Below are 27,184 nucleotides of genomic sequence, written 5' to 3'. Positions count from 1 at the left end.
CAGGGGCAGATTCTACACCCCCACCTCCAGGGCTTTCACCTTCATGCCAGGATATTGAACAGGGCAACCTGAGTTCTTTCTCTTTCCCATCTGATGTGGTGGATGTTATTTTATTTGCCAGAAGACACTCCACCAAGACAGTCTGTGCTGGCAGATGGGCAAAATTTGTGACATGGCGTGGAGAGAAGTCAATTGACCCTTAAAAGGCCCATTTGTCAGATGTTTTGAGTTTTGAACTCTCCCTGGCGAAGCAAGGTTGCGTGGTTGCAATGGTTAAGGTGTGTTTGTCTGCCCTATCGGCAGTCCCTTTTTAAGTCCCCTGTAGTTATATGGTTCATTAAGGGCTCACTAATAGGTTTCCTCCAACTCTATTATTTATTCCTCAGTGGGATCGTAATCTAGTGCTTAAATATCTTACGTGTTCTCCATTTGAACCCTTACACAGTTGCCTGTTGATAGTGATAACCCCTGCTCGACGGGTGAATGAGCTACAGGCTCTTAATATTAAGCTTCCTTTCATGACCTTTCATGCGGATAAGTTGATGCTTAGAAGCAGAGCTGCTTTCCTGCCAAAGGTGGTCACCACTTTGTTCTATTTGGAACAGTCTTATTAGTTTGCCTACTTTTTACCCTCAGCCGCATCCATCAAATGGGAGGAGACACTCAATTCTTTGTACCCTAAGAGGGCTGTGAGCATCTATGTAGATAGGACTTGTGAGTTCAGATTGGATGACTAGCTGTTTGTTGGATATGTTGGCAAAATGAAAGTTCATAAGAAGACTTTGTGCAGATGGATAATCCTATGTATCAAGACCTGCTACGCCATGGCTAAGAAGGAGCCACCTGAAGATATTAGAGCTCATTCTACTAGAGGTAAGTATTCAGCTTCTGCGTTGGCTAGAGGTGTTCCTGTGGTCGACATTTGCAAAGCAGCAACTTGGGCCTCCCTCCACACTTTTGCAAAGCACTATTGTCTAGATTACAAAGTGAGGAGGGATGCTCACTTTGTTTGTTCTTTTTTGCAAGAGGAATACAGGCACCCACTCCTGGGTGCGCAACTTCTTGGGTAGCCTATTCAAACTGTGAGGAATCAACAGGTCGATGTATCCATCAAAAGAATAAGTTACTTACCTTATGTAACGCTTTTTCTGGTGGATATAGTATCTACCTGTGGATTCCTCACTGCCTCACCCGCCTCCCCGTTGCCGGTCTGCGTATAACGAAAATGAGTTTGGTTATATTTCATCTATGGCGTTTCCAATAGGAAGGCCATGAAGTTCATGGCTATACTATTGCATATACATTTGAAATGCTTTTTGTTATATTTATAAATGTATGAGATTGTGTTGGTCTGTGCCGTGTGCTATGTATGTTAGGCATAGGCAATGGTCACCCTTTCGCCTCGAAGGCATGGAAAAAATGGGTGGAAACTGATGTCAGCACATGGAGGAGGTCTTACGGCTCCGATGGGGGTGGTATTGTGACGTCCCTTGTCGACGTGGGAGCGGTAGAGAGAAAGGTTTCCATGGAATGCTGCGCATGGAGGATATTCAGAAGGTGGGGTATCCACAAGTAGGTACTGTATCCAGCAGAAAAAAGCGTTACTGAAGGTAATTAACTTATTCTTTAAGACTGCAGAATTTAACATGTGTGTCACATATGTTTCCTGGCCTTTCCGAAGTACGAAGTAAGTTGAAGTGAATAGGACTTTGAAAGAACTGCTCTGGGATCCCCGTACATGGGCGGGACAATTCCGTGTTTTTGATTTCTATGAATACTCCCATAAGAGAGACCTAGAATTACCTGTCCTCCTTCAGTATGACCTGGCTGTATTTGAGCCTCAGCATTTCTGCACAGCAAATTCTGGAAAAAATCTAATTGCGAAAGAGGTCGAGCTCAACAATGTTCCCCCAGTTGAGCAGATGCTGTGCTCCCACTTTGTACATTGGAAAGGGAACATGCAGGGACTCGCCTGGGGTGATTGATGAGGCCTGTGGGTAGGAAGCAAGTCACAGCTCAGCCTGAAATGTTCACTCTCGAGCACGTTCAAAGATCTTGAGGTGACACCATTATTTTGGAGCTGGGTTTCTACTTCTGCATATAATTCCCAACTAGTGCTGAAGGAGGTACATCAATACAGTGTGCTAAGATCTCCATATTGCTAAATTGTTGTCTTTTTGCTGTTTTGTTTGTAGGTAGACGTCTAAAGAAAACTCCTGAGAAGAAAACGGGGAACAAAGGCAAGTTTCTATTTAATTCATAACATGAACAAAAACACATTTTTCCTAATGACCGCTATGGCTATCAGTATTATTTCCAAAGACAAAATTGGACTCAAACACAAAAACAGTATTTAACAACCATATTCTATGCACATATAATGCATTGTTTGACACTGGTTTTTCACTTATAACATTTTTTAGCCTCAGCAGTTGACATCTTTAATATTTGAAGAACACCTTTTGATCTTGGTCTTTTCCAAGCCATACTTCTCATTTATCACTTTACTTTTGCATAGCACACATTGTGTTAACTCCCTGTGAAGGGCAAGTCTACCCTTAAACTTGCATGCTAATCACACTAATCATGCTCCACACCTGTCCAAGAAAGAGAAGATTTCGGGAGGTTCTCGTTCACTTTGTTTCTTCAACATCTTTTTACTTGTGGCCCTTCTTTTCAATAAATATTGTATATTTACTCAGTCTATTTCTACCCAAGTTTTGAACTCGCTACCGCTTCCCATTCACGCTGCTACTCTTTTACCTTCCTACTTAAAGAGCTGAAATGATTGCATCTAAACTGTCACTTTCTTATCTCTAGTTCCTTGCTTTCCTTTTAAAAGCTGGGACCGTGGCCCCTTTTGGAGTGTGATTTTACATTTGTAATGCTTAATGTATTGCAACGTTTTATGCACCATTTGTTTCCTGTTTATTTTCGACCCAAAGTTTCATACTAGTCCTGTAGACATTCCTACTTAGCTTGTGCTTAATTAAGCTTCGGCTTCAATGACGCTAGTATGATTATGTTCGAGGCATGTGGGCTGCTGAATTCATATCTATAGCATAGATCGCCGCCTAGTGTTGGGTCCGGATGATTGCACATTGTTGTCCTGGAAGAGTCTTCGAAGTATCACGAGATAGGTGGCTCCTCCCCTGGACTACAGTGCGCATAGGCATCGACTCCATCCTCAGATTGTTTTTTTCCGCCATTGGGTTCGGATGTAATTTCGTTATCTCCAGTCGGAATCGACATAAAACTTTTTCGAGGCCAGAAGGCCTTTTTTCGACCCGTCGGTATTGTTTGCGTTCGGTCCACGTTCAGTTCCGACTCTTTAGAGTCAGATATCCAGGGAGTCGTGTGACTCGCCGGTGATCGAGGCCCAGTCGACGCAGCAAGACTTTCGACGGCATGGAACGGAGTCCGTTCAAGAAATGTCCCGTGTGTGGATCGAACTATCCACAGATTGACGTCCATCCAGTGTGCAACAAGTGCCTGTCGCCGGACCACGACGAAGCAAGCTGTATGGCCTGCTCCAGGTTTCGTTCGAAGAAGACGATTCGGCTTCGGCGCGTGGCGCGCCTCGAGGCCCGGCACACGGCTCCGGTACCGGTGGACATCTTCGACGACGAAGAAGCAGACGGACAACAGGTTCAGATGCAAATTTCACCTCCAACGGTGGACATCGAATGCGACTACGAAGCGGATGTCGAAGGCCAAGACGTAGAAGTCGTCGACGAGGTAGGAGACGACGACGAGGCCTATGGGGCCATGGAAGATAGCTCAGATGAAGAGCTATGCCCCATTCGAACAATTACAAAGGCTCAAGTCGAGGGATCGCCACATGGCCTTACCCAAGACCTTATAGCATCATCCACAGCCCCGCCTTCCGGCCCGGCTACGGACACTTCGGCGGAGCCGGCATTGTCGAAACCGAAACTGAAACCATCGGTGTCGACAAAAACAAAGATGGTCGAAGCGCCATCGAAACCGAAGACGTCTGCTCCCCCATCCACGCCATCGACTCCCGAGGTATCGGGGCAATCGAAGCCGAAAAAAGCCATCGACCCGGTCAAGGTGCCGAAAGTGGTCAAGGTCGTCGAGCCGAAACCCAAAAAGGCCGTCGACTCGGAGTCCAGCACGAACGTCGAGCCGAGGACGAAAAAGGCCGTTGAATCAGAGTCAAGCAAGGTCGTCGAGCCGAAGCCCAAAAAGGCCATCGAGCCGAAGCCAGGCAAAGCCGTCCAGCCGAAGACTGGGACCCCGACGCCAGTAGTCAAGGCCGCCGATCCGAAACCGGCGGCGTCGACATCAACGGCCACGGACAGAGATCGTAGCGCCCCTGAGAAGGATGCTCCTACGCCTCGACCAGAAACGCCGAAGTCAACGACGCTCGGGTCTTCCCCGGGGGTGGCCCGAGGTCCACTGTCGGGTCGACGAAACCGTCCGCTTCCTTTACGAAGCAGGTCTCGGACTCCCTCAAGCGGATTAGGGACAAGGCTTCTGCGTCGGAACCGAAGACACCTTCCACCCCAAAGCAAGCTGTCCCGACGACAAAGACTTCGACGCCGATACTCTTCACGCTGCCGCCGAAGGTGGCACCGAAGGCCTTCGCACCGCGGTCGGTGCCCAAGGACTCTGTGGTGCCAAAGCACACTCGCCAGCCTGGAGGCTTGGAGCATCGACCTCCTTTACTGGAAGAGCAGTCGGAGCATTTCATCGATGCCGACACCGGGAAGCTTATGATTTACAAGAGGAAAATCACGGCATCGAAGCCTTTGGAGTCCTATGTAATACCTCTAAAGCGCAAGAGGCCTGCTTCAGAGACACCAGTGCTGGTCGAACCAATAGTTCCTCAGACTCCAAGGATTGCAACACCCTCACCCATTTATTCTGATGGAGAGGATGCAGGGGAACAGGACGAGGAATACAATTTTCCTGCCAACACAGAGCCTGATGAACAACAGGACTCATGGGTAGAGGCAGGTGACCAAGGGGATCAGCACACCGTCCATGACCCTCGGGTGTACAATGTCAAGACCTCTCCCACTGAGGATTCTGCGGCTTTTAATGCTTTGATTGAAAGGGCAGCTAAAAACCACGGCGTTGAAATGCATGCTGACCCTGTGGAGGTGGACTTCCTCTTTGACACTTTCTCCACTGCTGAAAAAACTGTTAAGACTCTTCCAATGTTGAAGGGGGTCCTTAAGCATGCTGCGGACATTTTTAAGAAACCCACACGCTCAAGGGTCGTCAACCCTAGAATTGAAAAAAATACAGACCGGCACCTGGCGACCCAACCTACATCAAGGGCCAGTTGCCTTTGGACTCTTTGGTAGTCTCTAATGCTCGCAAGAGGGCGAATTCACAAACCACCGGTGAAGCTCCTCCCCCAGACAAAGAATCTAAAGTGCTGGAGGCGTCCGGAAAGAGAGTAGCAGCTCAGGCCGCCAATATCTGGCGTATCTCAAACACGCAAGCACTATTGGCTAGATACGACAGGGCACACTACGACACCCTAGAGACCCTGTTGCAGCATCTGCCAGATCAATGTAAGGAGGCAGGGGAGATGCTTATCCAGGAGGGGAAGCTCATCTCGAACGCTTCCATCAAATGTGCACTAAATGTTGCGGACACTGCAGCTAGGGCGATTAACACAAGTGTAATGCTGAGACGTCAGGCATGGCTTAGAATCTCCGGGTTTAACCGGAAATACAAACTACCATCCTTAATCAGCCGGTAAACCCTGACAGATTATTTGGTCCTGAGGTGGATACCACCCTGGAAAAAAAATAAAAAAGGATACCGAGACTGCCAAGTCCATGGGGGCACTCCAGTCCCAACAGTTTCGGGGGAACACTTTTCGTCGCTCAGGCAATAGAGGTGTTTCCAGGGGCCAAATGTCGCAACAAACACAATTCAACAAAGGTGGGGCGCAATCCTCTTACACCAAGCAGAGTAGAGGAGGATACCGCGGCAACAGCACCAAGGGCAGAGGCAGGGGCAACAACAACTCCCGTTCCTCAGCTACTAACAAACAGTGACTCCCTGTCACTGCCCCCCGACCATACAACACCTGTCGGGGGGGAGACTCCAGCAGTTCCTGGCAGTCTGGAAGAACATCACTACAGACAGGTGGGTCAGGAAACGTATCCAGTTCGGTTATTGTTTGGAGCTGACATCCACTCCACCCAACAAACCACCAAGACAACGTCCTATATCCACAGAGCATTTGCACTTATTGCAGCAGGAGGTTCTTGCCATGCTGCAAAAAGGAGCAATAGAGCTTGTGCCAGTGGAGGAAGAAGGAACAGGGGTTTATTCCCTGTACTTCTTAATCCCGAAGAAGGACGGATGCCTCAGACCTATTCTGGACCTAAGGCCCCTAAACCAGTACATTCTCTCAGAACACTTCCCATGCTAACACTGCAGCAGGTTCTTCCATTGCTAAATCAGGGAGACTTCCTCGCAACCTTGGATCTCAAGGATGCTTACTTTCACATCCCACTCCATCCATCCCACAGGAAATACCTCAGGTTCACCATCCAGAACAGGCATTACCAATTCAAGGTCCTTCCTTTCGGAGTGACCACAGCCCCCAGAGTGTTCACGAAATGTCTGGCGACAGTGGCGGCGCACCTCAGGAGACAAAACGTCCATGTCTATCCTTATCTGGACGACTGGCTGGTTCAGGCAAAGTCAGCCCAGCAGTGCGCCGCCGACATGTCCCACACCATTCACCTTCTTCACAGTCTGGGTTTTTCACTGAACTATCCAAAGTCGCACCTTCAGCCAGCCCATGTGCGGCAGTATTTGGGCGCGACGATAAATACTCTAGCGGCCACGGCTCAGCCAAACTCAGTGAGGATCGACAACATCCAGTCGCTAATCCAAAAGTTCAGGCCGCAACACTCCCTTCCAGCGAGAGTGTTCATGCAGTTGATAGGCATGATGGCCTCCTGCATCTTCATAGTCCCGCACGCAAGGTTGCATATGCGTCCGCTCCAAGAATGCTTGGCACATCAGTGGACTCAGGCTCAAGGACAGTTGAAAGACCTAGTGTTGGTGACCGGTCGGGCATACAACTCTCTGCATTGGTGGACTCCACACAACCTTTGCAAGGGCCGACCGTTCCAAGAGCCTGTGCCACAGATTACCCTGACGACGGACGCATCTGTCTAGGGGTGGGGAGCTCATGTGCTCCACTACACGGTGCAGGGACTATGGACGACGCAACAAAAGAAGATGCACATCAACTACCTAGAACTGATGGCAATCTTCTTGGCACTCAAGTCCTTCAAAGTACATCTGTGCAACAAAGTCGTGTTGATCCGGACGGACAACATGACAGCCATGTACTACATCCAAAAGCAGGGAGGTACGCACTCTCCACAGTTGTCTCATCTGTCTCAGAGCATGTGGAAGTGGGCCATTCAGAGGAACATCTTCCTCATGGCGGAACACCTCCCGGGCAAGGACAATCAGATGGCGGATCTGCTCAGCAGATACAGCCATCAGATGCACGAGTGGGAGTTACACCCATCAGTACTCCGCCCGTACTTCCAGCAATGGGGTCATCCAGAGATAGACCTGTTTGCCACAAGGGAAAACGCAAAATGCCGAAGCTTTGCCGCCAGGTTCCCTCACCCACAGTCGCAGGGCAATGCGATATGGATGAACTGGTCAGGCAGATTTGCGTACGCTTTTCCCCCAGCACCTCTCATACCGCTGGTGGCAAGAAAGCTAAAGCAGCACTCGATGACACTCATCCTGGTTGCTCCAACGTGGGCACGCCAACCATGGTACACCACGTTTCTAGAACTCTCCGTGGTACCGCATCAAAGGCTGCACCTCACACCCAGGCTTCTGACGCAGAACCATGGCGACATTCAGCATCCAGATCCGCAACAGCTCAATCTGGCGATCTGGCTCCTGAGGTCTTAGAGTTTGGCTACCTTAACTTGCCTCCTGAATGCATGGACATCATCCGGGAGGCAAGAAAGCCCACTACCAGAGCTTGCTATGCAGCGAAATGGAAGCGGTTTGTCATTTACTGTACAGAACACAAGATCAACCCGCTAGATGCATCCATTCCTAATATCATCTGCTATTTGTTACATCTTTACAAATGCAATCTAGCATATGCTTCCATTCGGATACACTTATCCGCCATAGCGGCTTATCTCCAAAACAGGCAGCATCTCTCTGTTTTCAGGGTGCCTGCCATTAAAGCCTTCCTCGAAGGGTTGAAGCGGGTTATCCCTCCCAGGACCCCGCCAGCTCCTATGTGGAACCTCAATGTGGTCCTCACCAGGTTGATGGGCCCACCCTTTGAGCCTCTACATTCAGGTGAGATTCAGTTCTTAACATGGAAAGTGGCTTTTCTCATTGCCATTACATCTTTACGACGTGTTAGTGAGCTACAGGCGCTCACTGTACAAGAGCCATTTATTCAGATTCATTCCAACAGGGTGGTGCTGCGCACTAACCCTAAATTCCTTCCTAAGGTGGTTTCGCAGTTTCATGTCAATCAAACCATCGAACTGCCCGCATTCTTTCAGAACCCTGAGACAGTAGCAGAAAGAATGCTCCACACTCTTGATGTCAAAAGAGCGTTGATGTACTACATTGATAGAACCAAAGATTTTAGAAAAACACAACAGCTTTTTGTTGCCTTCTCTGCCCGGCACAAAGGCAACCCCATTTCAAAAGCAGGGATAGCCAGGTGGATCGTTAAGTGTATTCAGATTTGCTATCACAAGGCTAAGCGCACTTTAACGATCCCCCCCAGGGCCCACTCCACTCGCAAGTTGGGGGCCTCCATGGCGTTCCTGGGTAATATTCCTTTAGAAGACATTTGTAGAGCAGCCACATGGTCTACACCACATACATTTACAAAGCATTACTGTGTAGATGTACACTCCAAACAGCAGGCAGCTGTAGGACAGGCTGTTCTTAAAACACTTTTTCAGACTTCTGCAGCTGGCACAGGCGGCCGCCGTTAATGGAGGGACTGCTATGTATTCTATGCTATAGATATGAATTCAGCAGCCCACATGCCTCGAACTGAATATGCTACTTACCAGTATGCATCTGTTCTTGGCATGTAGGGCTAATGACATTCATATCGCCCGCCCTCCTCCCCGGCGCCTGTAGCGGCTGCAGACTTTCTTGCATTTACTCTTAAGCATGGCCATCGCTTACACTATTACACCCCATCTTTGCCACAATGGCTAAAAACAATCTGAGGATGGAGTCGATGCCCATGCGCACTGTAGTCCAGGGGAGGAGCCACCTATCTCGTGATACTTCGAAGACTCTTCCAGGACAACAATGTGCAATCATCCGGACCCAACACTAGGCGGCGAGCTATGCTATAGATATGAATGTCAGCAGCCCTACATGCCAAGAACAGATGCATACTGGTAAGTAGCATATTCATTCTTTATGCCATGTACGGTGTTCTTTGCAAAGTGCTCTGATAATCTTGGGCCTTAGAAGTGGTATGAAAATATACTCAATAAATAAATATGTACATTCTTCTTAAAAAAAGATTCAGGGTCTCTATGACTACCCTTTTGTAAATCATTTGCTTCATGAACAGCTGATCTGCGTTTTTGACACATTTAATTTTTGCTGGTGTATACAGATTGCAAGGCTGAGATTGCTTTTATGATTGATGGAAGTTATAACATCGGACAACGCAGGTTTAATCTTCAGAAGAACTTTATTGGAAAACTAGCCTTGATGCTGGGAATCGGAACGGATGGGCCCCATGTAGGGCTGGTACAAGCCAGGTACTTGCTTTAAAAACACATCTTTAAGATTGCTCATGATGTTTTGTAATGTTAATCTCACATCTTGCCTAACTAATGGGAAAACGGAGTCAGTCGAAGTTCCAGAATGAAGCCATTGGATGCAGCTTGCCAAAATTGTGATGAAGGATTTCATGGGTAGGCACAGCTGTTGCTTACTCCCTCTCAGTAGTATTTCCCATGGTAGATTCCCCTCTTGTCACCTGAAGAAGGAACTACATCTGTGTTTCTACATTTAACCACTTGGCTGCTAAGGCCCCTGATGAGCTTCCATTGACTTTCCATTGAAATCAATGGAAAGTCCATGACGAGTTACCCTTGTCATTAGCGCTGAAGTGGTTAAGGATCTTCATTGATCGTGCCATTCCCCGTTGTCTATGTGCACGTGCAGCAAAATGAGGAGTGTGAAAGTAAAATGCAGTCTGTTTGACTTACATTGTAAACAGTAAAAAGAGACCTGCCCCTTTAAGAGTTTTAGGTGATTTTCCTATCCATGATGTACTGTATAAGATGTTCTCTGCACATAGTCAGTTCTTTTTTTCTGGCTGTTGTGAGAAGGATCTGAGAGCAAATTAGAGGTTTCACTTCAGCTTTTTTATCAGTCTTTTGAGACCTTTTTTTGACACACATTTGATGTTTTAGATCTCTTTCTCTCCAGTGAACTTTTTGTTTTCCAAGTTTTTTACTATTTTTCCCCATGTATTGCTCTTTACGCGCCATTCCTGTTGAAAGAAAGCGGTTATAGATCCTCCACTGACGTGGCACAGCGATCATCGCCAACGTCAGATTCATGCCGAATTCCTTGATGTCGAAGACCCAACTACATCCACAAACCGAGACGACTTCTTCAACGCAAACACCAAGACTCTTTCACTTGACACCGTCAAAGCAATTGCTGTAAAAAAAAGACTGTCACCATTTAACATCAAAAACATTTCACTGACATAAAAAGCACTGTTGAGCAGTCACCTGAGCATCCCACAAGTTCACTTCATCGAAGTATGGAGCTCTTTCATTCTCCATCACCAAATATGGAGATTTCAAGGTCTCCTTCTGTAGTAGTCTTCACCATACCGCCCACGTCCATTCATTCCTCACCAGACATCAGTCCTATCGCAGCTTTGTCCTCTTCGCCACTACAGAGGATGTCAAGTATCGTTGCTCAGTCAGCTGCTATGCCTATTCAATGTGTGAGACCACCTTTAGCACCAGATCCTCATCTTTTATTACTCGGGCCAATTAGACCTATCAGTCCTTTGAGGATCCCATTCAAGATCCTCTTTGCTCGTCTTCTACAGTTTTTCAAATCCCTCACTTGCCATACCAAACTTAGCAGTAGCTGCAGGATCAGAAATCACTACAAAATAACTCAGACAAGATGACCTCACCAAAGACATGGATATTCCCCCCCCCCCCTTAAAATGGGGAGACATTTATCAGTAGCATTGACAACTTTTCACTACCCTGTTTCCCACTCTGAGGGAGAGGCTGTGACTCTTCATCTATAAGAGTGTTTACCATCATAAAGAACAAGTGGATGTTGAGTAGAATATCTCGTAGTTAATTTCTTCATTTCAAGGTGATTCACCACCTACAAAACGGTCATCAAAGTACCAACTCGAAATGCTAAGAAAAGAAACATCTGCTCTGCTTTTGAAAAAAATCCATTGAGACGGTCCCACACAATTACAAAGGTTAGAGTGTGTAGTCAAGATACTTCCTCATGAAAAAGAAAGGCCCAAAAGAAGAGTTCAGACCTATTATAGATTTGCAATTTTATAAACAAAGTATGCCAAAAAAGCTACTTTTTTTTAATGTTGCCATTGCATTGAATTATTCCCCATGTAAACCAAAATGATTGGATGTGTTCCGTAGGTCTCCAAGACACTTACTTACACAACATCCCAATAAACCACATCACATCAAGTACTTGAGATTTATAGTATGTCACCAACATTACCAAAACAAACTGCTCCCCTTCGGCTTGATGTCAGCCACTTAACCGTTCTCAAAACAGAAGTAATAGCAGCCCACTTAAGTAGGCACAGAATAGCCATGTACCCTATATTGACGACAGGTTGCTGAATATTTACAGCCAGTAAAAGGTAAAACTAAATCTCAAGCAAGCTTGAAGGCTGTTGAACAACCTAGGCCTTCTGCCAGAAGTCAAACATTGACCCAGTTCAAATGCTGCAATTACCTAGGATTAAAGATAGGCACTGTAGAAGGAAGAGGGTGTTCTCCTTACAGAACAAATTCAAGACACTGAAAAAAGCATTGAAACCAACTGCAGAAGAGAACATTGCACCCAGGTTCTATGGCTCTTGTATCGGCATTGTCTCAAATGCAAAGCTTCACATGAGAGTGCTCCAACAGTGTCTGGAGGATCAATGGTGTCAAAGATGATACCTAGCAATCAGGATAGGCGTGGAGACCCTCCTCCCGTACATTACTGTGGAATACACTTTCTGAGATTCTACTATGCTAAACACCATACCATACACATCTCTTACTGCTTCCAGATTAGTTGAGTAGCCGCAAAGAGGGAGACTATTAAAGTGGGTGGGGGGAGGGAGAACCTCTTTCAGATTGCTATGCAGGCACACAACGAGTATGACTCCATCATACTGGACGTCAGGAACACCCATCTGTTATTGAGGATACTTCTGAGTCACACACCAATGAACGCAGAAGGGGCTCCACCTTGAGGATCATGACGTGGAACGTAAATGTGTTAGGCCATAAGATTAAACGCACCGTGATCCATCAATTTCTTCACAACGGGCTGGTGGGGGCTGGGAATAATCGTTAAAACATCTATCCCTTTTATACCCGAATGGACTTGGCACGACCCCTTGGGAAGATATGCTCCACCTAATGGGCACATGGTAGGGCTGAGTACTCAACCTGTAGTCTAGCTATCTATACCACCAAAACACCATGTTGACACACTACCAGCACTCAGGGCTCTACTGTTAGAGATGCCCCAGGCTGTACTAGTGATGGGGGGGAGGTGATATGAATGCCGTCATGGATTCAGAGAGGACAGGGTATTGGGGTCCCGACCTGGAGTTGGCCTGGAAACCCTACAACCCTTTATAAATGCAATATGGCTGACTGATTTGTGGCAAGAACACAATCCCACGGCAAGACAGTATACATTCTATTCTGCTGTTCATGGCAGCTACTCCTGTCTCGATCATATCCTCACCCACACTACAAATGCTGGTTTATTTTGTGACGCAACCCATAAGGCGAAGGGGGATCACCGACCATTCCCCGGTTGAATACAGCCACAAGGCCCCCTCCGAGACCTCCCATTGTCACCCAGAATACATTCTTGGCTCTTTTAAAGGTATAACATTCTCAGATAAGATTAAGGAGCAGACGGAACAATATTTAGAGGAGAATGAGGGGACGGTTGACTTTGTATGCTGCGTTTAAGTTGGTCATACGGGGAAACACTTAGGCCCTAATAGGAGGGAGGTGGAAGGAACAAAGACTGAAATCTGAAGCCCTGGAGAAGGAGATAATCTGACTGGAGACAAGGGTAATAAGCAATGAGTAATATTAGACCCCCGTGAGTCACCAACTCCATCTTAAGCAACAGGAAATAAGGGATTTGGCCGACTATAGGGCTCGGGCGCAGGCTAAACACAGGGACACAGAGGCGCTTCTATGATGTAGGCGACAAAGCTAACAAAATGATAGCTTGGTTGGAAAAAAGAGTTAGGGAGAGAAACTGGGTCATGGAAATTTAAACACCCAGAGGAGCCACATGTAGAACCTGGGAAGCTATAGCTGAAGCCTTTGCAGGCTATTACGAATCGCTATACACAGTTACTTCCATTAGAACAGGGAACTACTGCACCGATCTTCTAAGAGACATCCACCTTCCCACATTGTCAAGTGATGGCAGGAATGAATTGGAGCAGGACTTTACAGTTGAAGAAATGGAAAGGGCCATCCAAGACCTACAATCTGGCAAAGCCGCTGGACCGAACGGCCTCCCGGCAGAATAATTTAAGAGTGTGACTGACAGGGTGGCACAACATATGCTTAACATGTTCTGGGTGACTCAGTAAGATGGGTGTCTACCTGATGACCAACGACTTGACACCATAGTAGTCATTCACAAGAAGGGCAAGTCCCCTGAGGACTGCAGTTCATATCTGCCCATCTCACTTCCACATTTTTAGGCTAAGGTACTGGCGAAAGCCCCCGCGACCAGGATCCGTACAGTGATATCATCCATGGTCGACCCAGATCAATCCGGTTTCATACCTCATAGAAGTACCGGACTGAACCTTAGACATCTCTATGGGGTGTTACACATGACTAGACACAGGCGACAGGCGGGAGCCATGCTGTTGTGGTTGGATGTATGAATAGCATTGAATGGCCCTATTTGTTTTCTATCCTGGAGAGGCTGGGCTTTCGCCCATGCATCGGCTCATGGATTAAACTCCTTTATTCATGGTGACGGTACAGTCTCCCACTCTTTTGCACTGCACAAGTGCATGAGACAGGCATCCCCACTAACCCCCATCTTTTGTGCTTGAGCCTCTGGCTGCCTGGGTCTGTCAGGACCTTTTAGTGTTAGGCAAAACAGGTGAAGGAAATTGGGAGGAACACATATCATTATATGTCGATGATATACTGCTATACGCTACACGGCCCACCCACATGGTGGACAGATTACTTCACATATTCCAATTGTTTGCAGTTATTCCAGATATCATATCAACTGGGATAAATCTCTCCTTTTTCCTTTCTTTTGAGATCTCCCGTCCCGGATGGCCGGTAAGTTACCTCTGATTATAAAAGATAAGTTTAAATACCTATGCATCCAAATATCACGGAACGTTGATATATTTCTGGCAGATAACTTACTCTCTCAGCTAGAAAACCTTCGAAGAGATGTAACACACTGAAGAAAACTGCCAGTGCCTTTGATGGGCAGGGCAGTCCTCTTCAATATGATGGCCTTGCCACGCTTGCTGTATGTTTTCAGAATACCCCTTAAAAATACCACTTGAGTTCTTCCAAAAAGTGGATGGCGAGCTGCGTAAACTTCTATGGGATGGAGGCAATTTGAGAATAGCGCTACACAAGCTCCAGCAGGGTGTGTCCAAGGGGGGTCTGGCGGTTCCTTACATTAGGAAATACAATTGGGCTGCCCAGCTGATTGTAATTAATGACTGGGTGTTTGTGGATAGGAATGAATCAGCCTATAGAGTGGGTCATCTCTTGATGGGAAGCCAAGGATACCCTGCTGTACTGTAGGAAGCAGGAAAAAAACCTATACTGCATGCACAAGCAGCAGTTTGTGCGTGGCGGGAGACCACTAAATTCCTTGGGTGGGATGACAAACTTACAGAGAAGAGCCCGATGTGGGATACCAGCCTGTTGAAGGAAATTGGGAATCTGTCCGGATTTCATAAGTGGGAACTCGTAGGCATCAACCATCTTGGAGCTGTCTGGAGGGGCCAAGCAATAATTCCTTTCGAAGATCTGAAGGCAGAATACCAGATAACTGACTCAGAAAGGTTTCGTTATCTATAACTGCGACACATGTTGCGTAGGCATGTGCTCGAGGGGGCAACACTGCCGCACTACACGCCGCTGGAGGATCGGCTAATGCTGAATCTGTTGATGAAAAACCCCCCGCCTTAACTTTTTGGAAGATCATGAACAATTCATCTGACCCCTTGGGGGCTCTGAGGGAGGTATGGGAAACAGATGTAGGGATGCTGGAGGATGAGAATTGGGTAGAGGCGGTTCAGAGTCAGAGAGAGGTGGCTATCAGTGCACGTTTCCATATTATACAACTGCGTCTCCTTCACAGATTATAACCCTCTAGAGCACTCATGCATAGGCTAGGACTCAGCAACTTAAATCAGTGTGCTAGGTGCTGTGGAGCAGTGGGGTCAGTCTTTCATATTCTTTAGGACTGTCCCAAGATTCAGCAGTATTGGTGGGGTGTGATGCAGATAATGGCCGGGGTAGCAAGCCTGAATATTCCATTGGAAGCACAGTAGCCTATAATATGTGATGGGGAAGGAGGTGTGCCCAAAGTATCTCAAAATATGGCCGATGTTGGCCGCCATAGTGGCAAAAAGAAATATGGCCTAGGGCTCCCAGCACTGTGCGGTTGGCTAGAGACAGGATGGAATTACGGGAAGAACCAGGTTTTCGAGTGCTTGCGGAAGGTCAGGAGGTTGGTTTCCTTGCGGATGTTGAGAGGCAAGGAATTCCAGAGCTTGGAAGCGTTGTGGGAGAAGAGGCGGCCCCCTGTCCGAGTTTTCTTGATTCTCGGGGTATCGGCTAAGTGGAGGTATTCCGAACGTAGCCTTCTATTGGCTTTGTAGGGTTTAATCAGGTCATTTAAGATAGGGGGGCCCTTACCCTGGAAGATTTTGTGCGTGATGCACAGGGCTTTAAAGTTGACTCTCCTGAATGGGAGCCAGTGGAGAGATCTTAGGGCGGGCTTGGCCGAGCATTGGCTTTTAATGCCTGTGAGAAGTCTCGCTGCCGAGTTCTGGATGACCTGGAGTTTAGGAATGGCAGTTTTAGGGGCGCCCAGATAGAGGACGTTACCGTAGTCCAGTCTGGATAGTATAAGCCCTTGAATTAGGAGCTTTCTTGAATGGCAGGGTAAAAGAAGTATTTTCCGTGTGGTTCGAAGCAGACCACAACAGATACCAGCGGTTTTCCTTGCTTGGGTTTTAAAAGTGAGGTCCTGGTCAAGCCAGATGCCCAGGCTTTTTATCTCTTTTTTGGTGTGGCGTAGGTCCCATACAGTACAGCCACATGGAATTAGGGAAGAAGTTTGACAGGTTGCCCAGCAGTAAGAGCTCTATTTTTTCGCAGTTAAGTTTGAGATGTGATCTGGACATCCAGCAGGTAATTTCTTTAAGGCAGGAGCCTAGATCTGCCGGGGCTTGATCCATCTGGTTCAGTGATAAGATAAGTTGGGTATCATCTGCGTAGGTGACTAGTTTAATACCAAAAGGGGCTACTATTTCTTCCAGTGGGGACATGTACACATTAAAAAAACCGTAGGGCTCAGGGACGAGCCCTGGGGAACCCCACAGTGAAGCGGAATGGGTCAGGATCGAGTGTTACCCTCGAAGACCTGGAAGGTTCTATTTTCCAGGAACGATTTCAGGTATACATGCTTTGCATACTCCTGTCATCTAGTGATGGGTCTGGATGTTTGCAAGTTGTTTTTCTTCGAAGAAGTCTTTCCAGTCACGGGGTAAGGTGAATCCTCCTTTCGGTGATCGCCCACATGGGCATCAACTTAATTGTTAGATTGGTTTTTTCCGCTATCAGGTTCGAACATGTATTGCTGTGCTCCAGTTCGAAACCGCTCTTCGGGTTTCTCTCAGTGCGCAATTCACTGTACCCTAGACGGTATTCTTTCATACGCATTTGCACACTTCTCTGCCTATCGTTTTGGTCAACGAATCCTTCACTTACCGTCGGAAACTTCGTGGGCGGCTTTCGTGCCTTACCGCATCAGTCCAGCCTTCTGTCGATGGAACAGACTACGTTTAAATTCTTTCCTCGGTGCCACACTCAGTACCCTCACCCCGACTTACATCAAGTTTGTAACTTATGCTTGTCTCCGGACCACAAAGAAGAAGACTGCGACTCTTGCAAATCGTTCCTGTCCAAAATGACTCTTCGCGATCGTCGGGCTCGACGTTGTGATATGCAACACCAAAGTATAGAACGCACTCTGGATATCTTCGGTGACGAGTCAGAGCATGAAGAGGTCCAGGCGGCAGAAGAAGAGACCTTCTCTGTTCCAGAGTTGTATTTGGAGCTCGAGATAAATCTGGAGTCCGAAGATGTGCCTCCGGGAGAAGGTTCTGTGAGTACCAAAGACCCCCTGCCCCCTAAACACACGTCCAAAAAAACATAGGGCTTCGGCACCACCTCTAGCTTCTGGCCAAGGTCGACACCAAGACAATGTTTCCGACGCCACGCATCGCAACTCGGCACCGAAACTGATAGTCCAGCCTTCTGGTTTGGGACCCAGTCAGCCAAAATCCTCTTCAGATCCGAAACCTTCCGGTTCCAAAACCAAACCCAGTTCAGAGCTGAAACTCCTCACGACAAAACAGAAGCATGCTTTCGGAGACGAAATCTTCTGCTCACAAAAGCAAACCCATCTCGGCACCCCAACCTTCGATGCCGAAATCAAGACAGCCTTTACTAGCCTTCTTAACCTAAATTCGACATTGTTCATCCCAAATTGGATCCCAAACAGAAGATCGCCCAGACCTCTGCAACAACTGTCCCCCCTCAAAAATGAATAACCCCAAACCCCTAAACAGCATACTGGCCAACTGCCGTTCAGCTCCCTGCCATGCAACTGATTTCACCTCTACAAATCCTTCCAGTCACACCGATCCCCAGGACTGCATACCTACGAACCCTGCACCCCACATCCTGCACCCCTCTACCCAAAAATCCTTACCCAGGTTGCCCTGCAGTAAACACCCCAGCATTCCACCCCACTTCTTGAACCATCACACCCGCCTCCCTGCCCCCCCTTCTCCCCCCCACCCCCCTCACCTCCGGCAGTTCTTCATGGCCTCAATTGTAGCCTCCGTATCGACCACTAATTCTCCCCCTCCTCTTTCATCTATCCCTGTGATCCTTGGAACTAGTAGAACCCCGTCCTCCCCGGCACTGCCCAGACCTCCGCAACAACTTACCACTATCCACTCCTGTTCCCCCACTAAAAGAACTGACCCAAAACCCCTCAACTGCCGCTCCGCTTCCTGCCATGGCTCAAAATGACCACTCCACCTCAATCCTGGACCTGCTTGCACCCCAGGGTTACACCATCCTCAGAAAAGACAGGCTTATTAAAATTGGTGGGGGGCTCGCCATAATCTATAAAGATGAATTTTTACCTTCACTTGTCCCGCACGCTGACCTGACTTCTTTCGAATATCTGAGTGCCGAACTCACTGTTCAGGACTCTTCCCCCCTCCCCCCCCGATTCGTTTACATAATATTTACCATCCTCCTGCTGACCCCCTCTCCTTTGTCGAAGAACTAGCTGATCTTATTATCCAATCAGCAGTCACCAACTCTAGGAACCTCTTCCTGGGGGACTTCAACCTCCACTGGAACAAAACTGATGACCCCTCGATCAACTTTATTAATGACCTACTTGATATCAGCGACTTGTAGCAAATTTGCAAATCTCCAACTCTCGACAAAGGTGCCACCCTTGATGCTAAAAAACAGTAATGGGCCTTGACTCGAACTCAGTCAGGCTGAGTCAAATACTATATAGAACAAAACGTTTGCCAGAACTGAGACAGACTGACTCCTATCAAATTTTCCAATAAACCCTTATGAACAAAACATAAACGTCTGCTTGGTTATTTGCGCCATCTAATGATTTATTCAAATTGTTCGTTTTTGTATATTTTTTTAAAACACTATATTCTTTGTGCATAGTATCCAAACAAGATATAAACACTAACTTATCTATACAAATATGTACAAAATATACACAACATTTACAACTAACACATTTGACCTAAACCACATACACACCTCTCTCAAACTTCAGACAATCATAATATACAGTGGTCCCAATGTACACATTCAAATACAAAAACAAAAATAATAGAACAAACTGTCATGAAAATTCAGAAATCTTTTATTTTTTTCGCTGTGGAAAAGTAAATTTTGCCATGTTCTGTGTCCCTACGCCTCATCCATCATATGTTATGTGTGCATGACCAATATGCATATGTTATTCCCCATGTCCGATTAATGACGCAATTACAGTTGTGTCCACCTCTAGTATGTCAGTTTCCAGTCCTCGTGAATACTACGATTATCAGGCCTATGTAAAGCTACGTTGCCACGTTTCTCAGTGTGCACGTTATTCCAGACTTTAGTCCCCGTTTCTAGGCCTCAACAGGGCCCGGACCACAGATTCAGCTCCTGTCTCCTGAAGCCTCGTTAAGGAGCGATACAGCCCCCACCTGTATCCTCGACCTTTCACTTACTTCCTGCCTCGCAGTGCCCGGTGCAGCTCGGCTCTGCCTCTGAGTCTGCCAAGAGTATGTTATAGTTCCAGTTATCAGTTCAGTCCTCCTTCTCTGCATTCCTAAGCTACTGAACTGCATCAATAGTTTCCGTCATTGTCTAGCCTATACGGCTCCACGTTAGAGAAATACTGTATTTAATGGTCATTTAATATTCTTCATCACGCACTACATGTAGAATAATGCATGGTCCAGTCTTAGAGTCAAGTTAGCTTTTCCCCTCATGACTTCTAGTTTATATCAACATGTTCCCTAAACATCAGATACTAGATAGGGTTTAGGTACATGTCGCTCCGACCCTCCAGACTTTAGTCTCTGCTCCTAGCACAGAGTTCATAGCCCCCAGCTTCTCCTAGTGATACGTCATTGCCAGTTTACGCGCACCACCAGGTTAGAGGTCCCGGCTCCTTAGGTAGCCCCCTCCTATGTTTCCGCCCCATTCATGACATATTTTGTTACGTCTGCACCACATGTCTATGTATACGCCCAGTTACACCCACTTTTACTGTTATCTTTCGCGACTGCTACGCGTCACGCCTTCTGTTCCACCCACTGCTACGCCTACTGCAATGTAATGCTATGTGTTCGCGCTATGTATATATGCCTGTGTATTGTTATGAAAAGTTAGCGCGCTCATCCCAGACCCAGCCCCGGCAGCTGCCGGGCCACTCTAGCCCTGCCATTCTGTTCCTATGCAGGTTGTCCTGATCCTGTCCTTTATGCTGTAATAAACCTGGAGAAACTCCTACTACCTCGAATCTTGACTCTTATTTTATTGAGCTATCTGTTATGATTTATGCCTAGTCAAAAATAGGGTATTATTTATTTATTTACCACATAATGGCGCCCGAACAGGGACTTGCCCTTTCCCCACGCGTCGGTGAAGCCACGCCGACCCCCTGACCCTCTGCAGCCGTGACGGAACCATACCGTGCACTGGCAGATATTTCTGCTCCAAGTATCCCTCAGGCCCACGGAGGAGACGGAGGAGGCGGTCCAGCATCCGAACGAGACGGTGGAGGAACGCGGCGAGTCCCGACCAGAGCCCAAGCCGAGAGTTCAAGGTCCGAGGTATCCGGAGGCCCACCCGTAACTGAAGTCCGAAGTCCGAAGTTCGTCGTCGTAGCAGTCCAGTCCCGTCCAAGGCCTTCCGTTCCGTGCTGCCCGGTGAGTACCATTGCTGGGGTAGTATCTAGACAGGACCAATCTAAATTGACTCCTGGTCCGTGGGTTGGTGGTACCCAGACTCACAAACGAAGTGTTCACCTAGGTGGATACGGGTCTTGATGCGTTCCTTTATGGGACCGGTATGTTCCGTACTGTTACAGCAGTGCATCCAGTAATTCTAGTCTGTTCCGTTCTCGAGAAAATTCTTGTATTTCTGCTCTCAGTATTCCAGGTAATATTCTGTTCAAACTGTTATTTATAATGTTCTTCATGTATTTGAATGTTGTGGTATGAGTGTGACGTGATTTCGTGTTTATTGTGTATTGTATTGTGTCCAGATTACAGTTCAGTCATGCCTATATTTTCCAAGTTACGTCAGTTAAAAACTAGAAAGGGTCTGCTGGAAGCAGCAGTTCCTGTTCCGCCGAGGGACAGTCCAGGTCATTTTATGTATCAGAAACATGGCATAAGTGCCATATTGTATTTAGATTTATGGGTAGAGTATACCAAACAGTTAGAAGAAAAGTATAGATGGCCCGTATCGGGTACATGGGATGCCGAATGTATCATGCGAGTAGAGGAAGCATTATGGAAAAAGAAAGCCAGACAGTCACAGAAAGATGCCATCGAGTTATGGCGCAAGGAAGCTCATAGAAGAACCGAAAAGGAAGTCAGAAAGTCAGAGTTAAGTAGAGAATCCCAGGAACGAGCCCAAGAAAGAGAATTAATCGAGATAGGTGAACAAGTCAAAGCCGAACAGTCAGACAGACAGAGGCATGCCCTCATTAGGGGTATGTATCCTCTTCTTGCCGAGGGTTTGCCAAAAGCGACCCCAGAGGCATCCAGTAATTTCCCGCCACCATTAGTCCCGACCAAGCTACGTCACAAACCGACCGCAGCTGATATTTTTATTTCGTCCTATTTGGACGACACAGTCCCAGAATATGCAAATCCTGTTCGCGCTCCGCCAGTCCCTGTAAATCAGGCACTTCCCGCTCTTCCAGACACCGGAGTACCTGCTACGGTACCCCCGGTCCAGCCAGCATTTCAACTTCCCGCTCCGCCACGAAGAATGTCCGTCGATGATTCCAGTCTAGGGGCCGCAGGAGGAGGTCCTCCTCAAACCCCGCCGCCACACAAGCGTTTAACGTTAGCCGAATTACACGCACAAGCGTCCCAGCGTACGCCTAGACATCAGACTGTTGCAGAAATAAGAAAATCCCTTGCCGAATGTTGCTATGATCCAGTCCCAGGCGAGGATAATATGGTTTTATATTCATTTCGCGTAAGAAAGGTGACCGAGTATCTAGTCACCTTACCGAATATGAAAGAAGATCTAGACAGAATATATCGTTTCATCCGTACAGGGGATGATCCAGAAAGTATTGGCGAGGCCATGTCTCAAAGGAAAGCCGAGATCCAGCTCATGATATTAAAGTTCCTGATCAATTGTCTAATAAGAGAACAAGACTACCCGTCTAAAGATTCCGCCGAAATGAGAATCCTGACAAGGTGGAGTGATAATATAGCCGAGGGTAAGCACAAGACCGTCGGTGCCATGGAGAGTATGTACAAGAAAATCCGTAAAGAAATAATAAAGATACACGAACAACGTAAAGCAGCCCAAGTAAGCGAGAAAGAAAGTATCTCTGATCCTGAAGAGGAAGACGAGAATCCCGCCAGAATAGCGTATGTAGGAAAATCTAGATTTCCAGATCGCCATTTACGTCTAGAACACAAGTCTATTTTCCGTCATCCAGCACCAGAACAAGGTTCTCTAGAACAAGTATTTCAAGCTACCGATCACATTCTGAAATCACGAATCGGTTACAGTGAATTAAGTACTATGCATGAACAAGAACTAGCCCGATCAGCAGTCCGATGGATTACTGATTCTACCACTTTTCCAGACGAAATAGTGGCACAAATGTTTCTGAAAATGCCCCCAGCCGAGCAGCGACTGGTGGGTATGTATATGATCCAGCACCTCATTACTCTGTATGAGGGTCAACATTCTGATCCAGGCCCGTTACATGATGTCCTGAACGAGTTACTCCAGTATAGATGGAAAGGTCTAGGTACCGATTTAATTAGTGTCATTCTAGAACAGCGTCACAAATATAGAACGTTTCTGAACCCGCATTTTGTTCATGTCTCACCCCCAGAAAGTAAACCATTCTATATAGACAGACAGAATCCGTTACGGGAAGTCCACCCAGTTAGAGGAACGGGTGGCGAAATGCAACGAGTGTTTGTATACACTCCAATATCAAAGATGGAACTTCTTGAAATGAAGAAATTAATTCCCTGTCATGACAAAGATCCAGCAGGGTTCCATAGAGAATTAAAAGACATGCTCCGTATGGGAGAATATACTTACCCAGATATCATTAAAATGTTAAAGGTTCTGCTGCCCGCAGGGGTATATGAAAAGCTAAAGGAAAAAGAATGGGAGGTGGGAGAGAAAAAGATCGATTGGGCAGTTCTAGAAGCTGAAGACAAGGCACGAGTACCAGGTACCGGTCTTGGAGATAAATGTAAAGAGTTACCAGAATTATTGATTCAAGTTTTACCCAGATTATTGACAACGAGAAAAGAAGACTGGGATGCAATCTCAGCCTGTAAACAGAAACAAGATGAAGATATTAGTGATTTCTATTCTAGATTTGAAAAATGTTTCAGTATCAACAGTGGTCTCAAGACAAGTAGTGAGTCATACCCTCACCTTTTCGTTACTAAATTAGTCGAGAATTCAAGTCCACAAATTAAAAATCGAGTTTTGAAAGTCGAAAGCACCTGGCAAGCTAATACTCCGTCCCAGATGCTCCAGATGCTTCAGTATCACCAGAATAGAATTAGGGAAGAGCAAGAACACGAAAGAAAACGTATGAAAGACACGAAAATGAAAGTGCTAGTTGCACAATCTGTTCCTCAAGACAGTCAGAAGAGGGGTCCGAATCAAGCCAGTCATCCTGCAGCTCCCGTTAAAGGGAACTGCAATTATTGTAAACAGCCAGGTCATTTTATAAACGAGTGTGCAGTTCTGAAACATAACATAGCTACTGGTAAGACTAAAGAAAGACCACGTCCGCCTAGACAAGAACAAGTTTCACAGATTCCTCAGTCACAGAATGCACAACAGACAGTTACAGCACCGCAGCCTATTGCTGCAACACAGCACGTTACATCGCAGATGTACCAGTATGCACAGTCCGAGTATCCAGAGTATCAGCCATATTCATGAAACAGCCTAGAGAGGGAGGTAGGCTTGCCTCTCATCGAGATACCTGTAGATCAAGAAGGTCCCTATGTTCACAGTCAAGTATTAGGGAAAGACAGAAAGTTTTTGATTGATACAGGGGCAAGTAGGACCACAATCAGTCACGCCGAAGTTCCAGGGGCTCCGCTCTCAGGCTCAAGAAATGTTTCCCTTGGATTTTCAGGAAAACCCATTATAAATGAGATCTCAAAGCCAGTTACTCTAGAAGTAGGTCCATTGTCCCGCACTACTGATCTGTTACTTACTAAGTCATGTCCAGAAAATCTATTAGGCATTAAGACACTGAAAGAATTAGGTGCAGTTATTTGCTGTTCCCCAGAGGGAATACGATTGTTCCTACGTGACTTTAAGGGTCACTATGTGTTACGAGATTTTGATTCAAGACTGTCTAAAGTTCCGCGGCATCTATGGGCACAAGGTCCAACAGATGTAGGTTATATGCAAATCACACCCTATCGTGTGACTCTCAAACCAGGTGTAGTGTTACCACGAATCAGACAGTACAGATTGCCACCTGAGGCTGTAGCAGCCTTATCCAAGATTATTGACGAGCTCATGGCTCAAGGAGTAGTTGTAGAAACTGACTCCAACATATGTAATTCTCCGATCATTCCAGTCATGAAACGTACGGATCCAAATGCACCCCCAGTATATCGATTAGTGATTGATTTACGAGAGCTTAACAAATGTATTATTCCTCAGTACCCAGTTGTCCCAGATATCTCTTCCCTGTTAACAGCTATTGATTTCGAAGCCATGTTCTTCACTGTCATAGACCTCAAGAACGCATTTTTTAGTGTTCCGATTCATCCAGACAGCCAGTTTCTTTTCGGATTTTGTTTAAATGGAAGGAGCTATATGTTCACACGCGCTCCTCAAGGTTTCACAGAAAGTCCTAGTATTTACAGTCAAGCACTTAAGAGACAACTAGACAATATTCACATGCCAACTGACACTGCCCTGCTCCAGTATGTCGATGATCTACTGATCACAGCCCGTTCTGAACGTGCATGCGAGCGAGCATCCCTTACAGTTCTGTATTTCCTAGCCGAGATGGGGCACAAGGTGTCACCTTCGAAGCTTCAATTCTGTGTCCAGCAAGTGGTATACTTAGGACACTTGCTGTCCAAGAGGGGTAGACAGTTGACACCAGACCGTATCCAGTTAATAGCGAGTCTTCCCCAGCCCAGAACCCAGAAGGAGGTACGTGCCTTTATTGGCCTTACTTCTTATTGTAGACAATGGATCCCCCAGTATGCATTTTTAGCCAAGCCACTGATACAGTTAACGACACAGGAGGCAGCCGTATCGACTGTCCTCCCTTGGACATCTGAACATACACTTAGTTTCAACGAGTTAAAGAAAGCTTTATGTCAAGCTCCAGTTCTAGCTACACCGAACTACAGTAAGCCTTTTACACTTTTCGTTACTGAACGTGAAGGTACAGCATTATCTGTTCTCACACAAGATCAAGCAGGACAATACAAGCCCTGTGCTTATTTTTCGAGCACACTAGATCCAGTCGCCCAGGCGTTGCCTGCGTGCCTCAAGTCAGTTGCAGCCACAGCACTAGCTATCAGACAAAGTGATTCCATAGTTTTAGGACACTCCCTGACAGTACAAGTTCCACATTCCGTGGAAGTTCTTTTAAACCGAACACAAACTCAGCACTTGACAATTGCACGTTTAACAGGTTATGAATTGACACTGTTCCAGCCACACATAGAAATCAGACGCTGCAACATCCTGAATCCTGCTACACTGTTACCATCAGTTAGTTCAAATCCAGCCACACATGACTGTGTGGAAGTAGTTAACATTACGACAAAGCCAAGACAAGACCTGACAGACATTCCGTTACCAGATCCTGACCTGACACTTTATGTGGATGGTTCATGTATGAGAACTAGTACAGGAGAACTAGTCGCCGCGTATGCAGTGACTACTGACACCGAAGTTATTGAAACACACCGTATTGATACCCTGTCCGCTCAAGCAGCAGAGCTAGTTGCTCTGACACAAGCCTGTATACACGCCAAGAACCAGAAAGTTAATGTTTACACAGATTCACGTTACGCATTCGGAGTTGTACACGACTTCGGAGTGCTCTGGCAAGAGAGAGGTTTCATGACTTCTCATGGAACCAAGATTCAGCATGGTTTCCTTATTCAAGCTCTGTTAGATGCCATACATTTACCGACATCTATCGCTATCATGAAATGCAAAGCACATACGAAAGTTACTGACATTATTTCCCAAGGTAATGATCTAGCAGATCGCACAGCCAAGCTTACAGCTCAGACTCCAGACATTCAAGCTAATCCGACACAGACACATACTCCAGATCCGACTACATGTATGACAGTTAAGGACCCTACACAAGATGTCATAGATATCCAGTTACATGCTACTCCCGATGAAATCAAGAAATGGTCCGAACAAGGAGGGGTCCAGACAGATCAAGGATGGTTAACGAAGGGTAGAGCCACATGGTTTCTCCCCGATTCTATGGTTCAAGTCATTATTAATACCGCACATAGTCCAGCACATTTAGGAGAAAAAGCTATGTTAGACAGTATCCAGAACATTTGGTTCAACAAGCATTTACGAGCTGCAGCCAAACAGAAAGTCCGTACCTGTATGATATGTTGTCAGTTTAATCCAGGTAAAAGTGTCCCGGTGGAACAAGGTGGTTTCCAGCCCCCTGACCACCCTTTTGAGGTCCTCCAGATGGATTATATTCAGATGGAGCGATGTCGAGGTTTCAAGTATGTCCTTGTAGTTGTATGCGCTTTGTCCAGATGGACCGAAGCATATCCAGTCCCAGATTACACAGC

At 46.6% G+C, this 27,184-nt stretch overlaps 1 protein-coding gene across 3 annotated transcripts in view; it reads left to right on the top strand.

Annotated features, from left to right (window-relative positions):
- COCH (cochlin) overlaps positions 1-27,184 on the top strand; it is a 288,645-nt gene that overhangs the window by 160,893 nt on the left and 100,568 nt on the right. For all 3 annotated transcript variants that reach the window (XM_078659413.1, XM_078659414.1, XM_078659412.1), the window contains exons 7-8: positions 2,196-2,240; positions 9,647-9,794. In XM_078659413.1, coding sequence (XP_078515539.1) covers positions 2,196-2,240; positions 9,647-9,794 — 193 coding nt within the window. The remainder of the gene's footprint in view (positions 1-2,195; positions 2,241-9,646; positions 9,795-27,184) is intronic.

This window comes from Lissotriton helveticus, chromosome 9 (assembly GCF_964261635.1).
Source record: "Lissotriton helveticus chromosome 9, aLisHel1.1, whole genome shotgun sequence".
NCBI lineage: Eukaryota > Metazoa > Chordata > Amphibia > Caudata > Salamandridae > Lissotriton > Lissotriton helveticus.
Note: the sequence above shows the minus strand (reverse complement) of the source record. Positions and strands in the feature narration are given on the sequence as shown.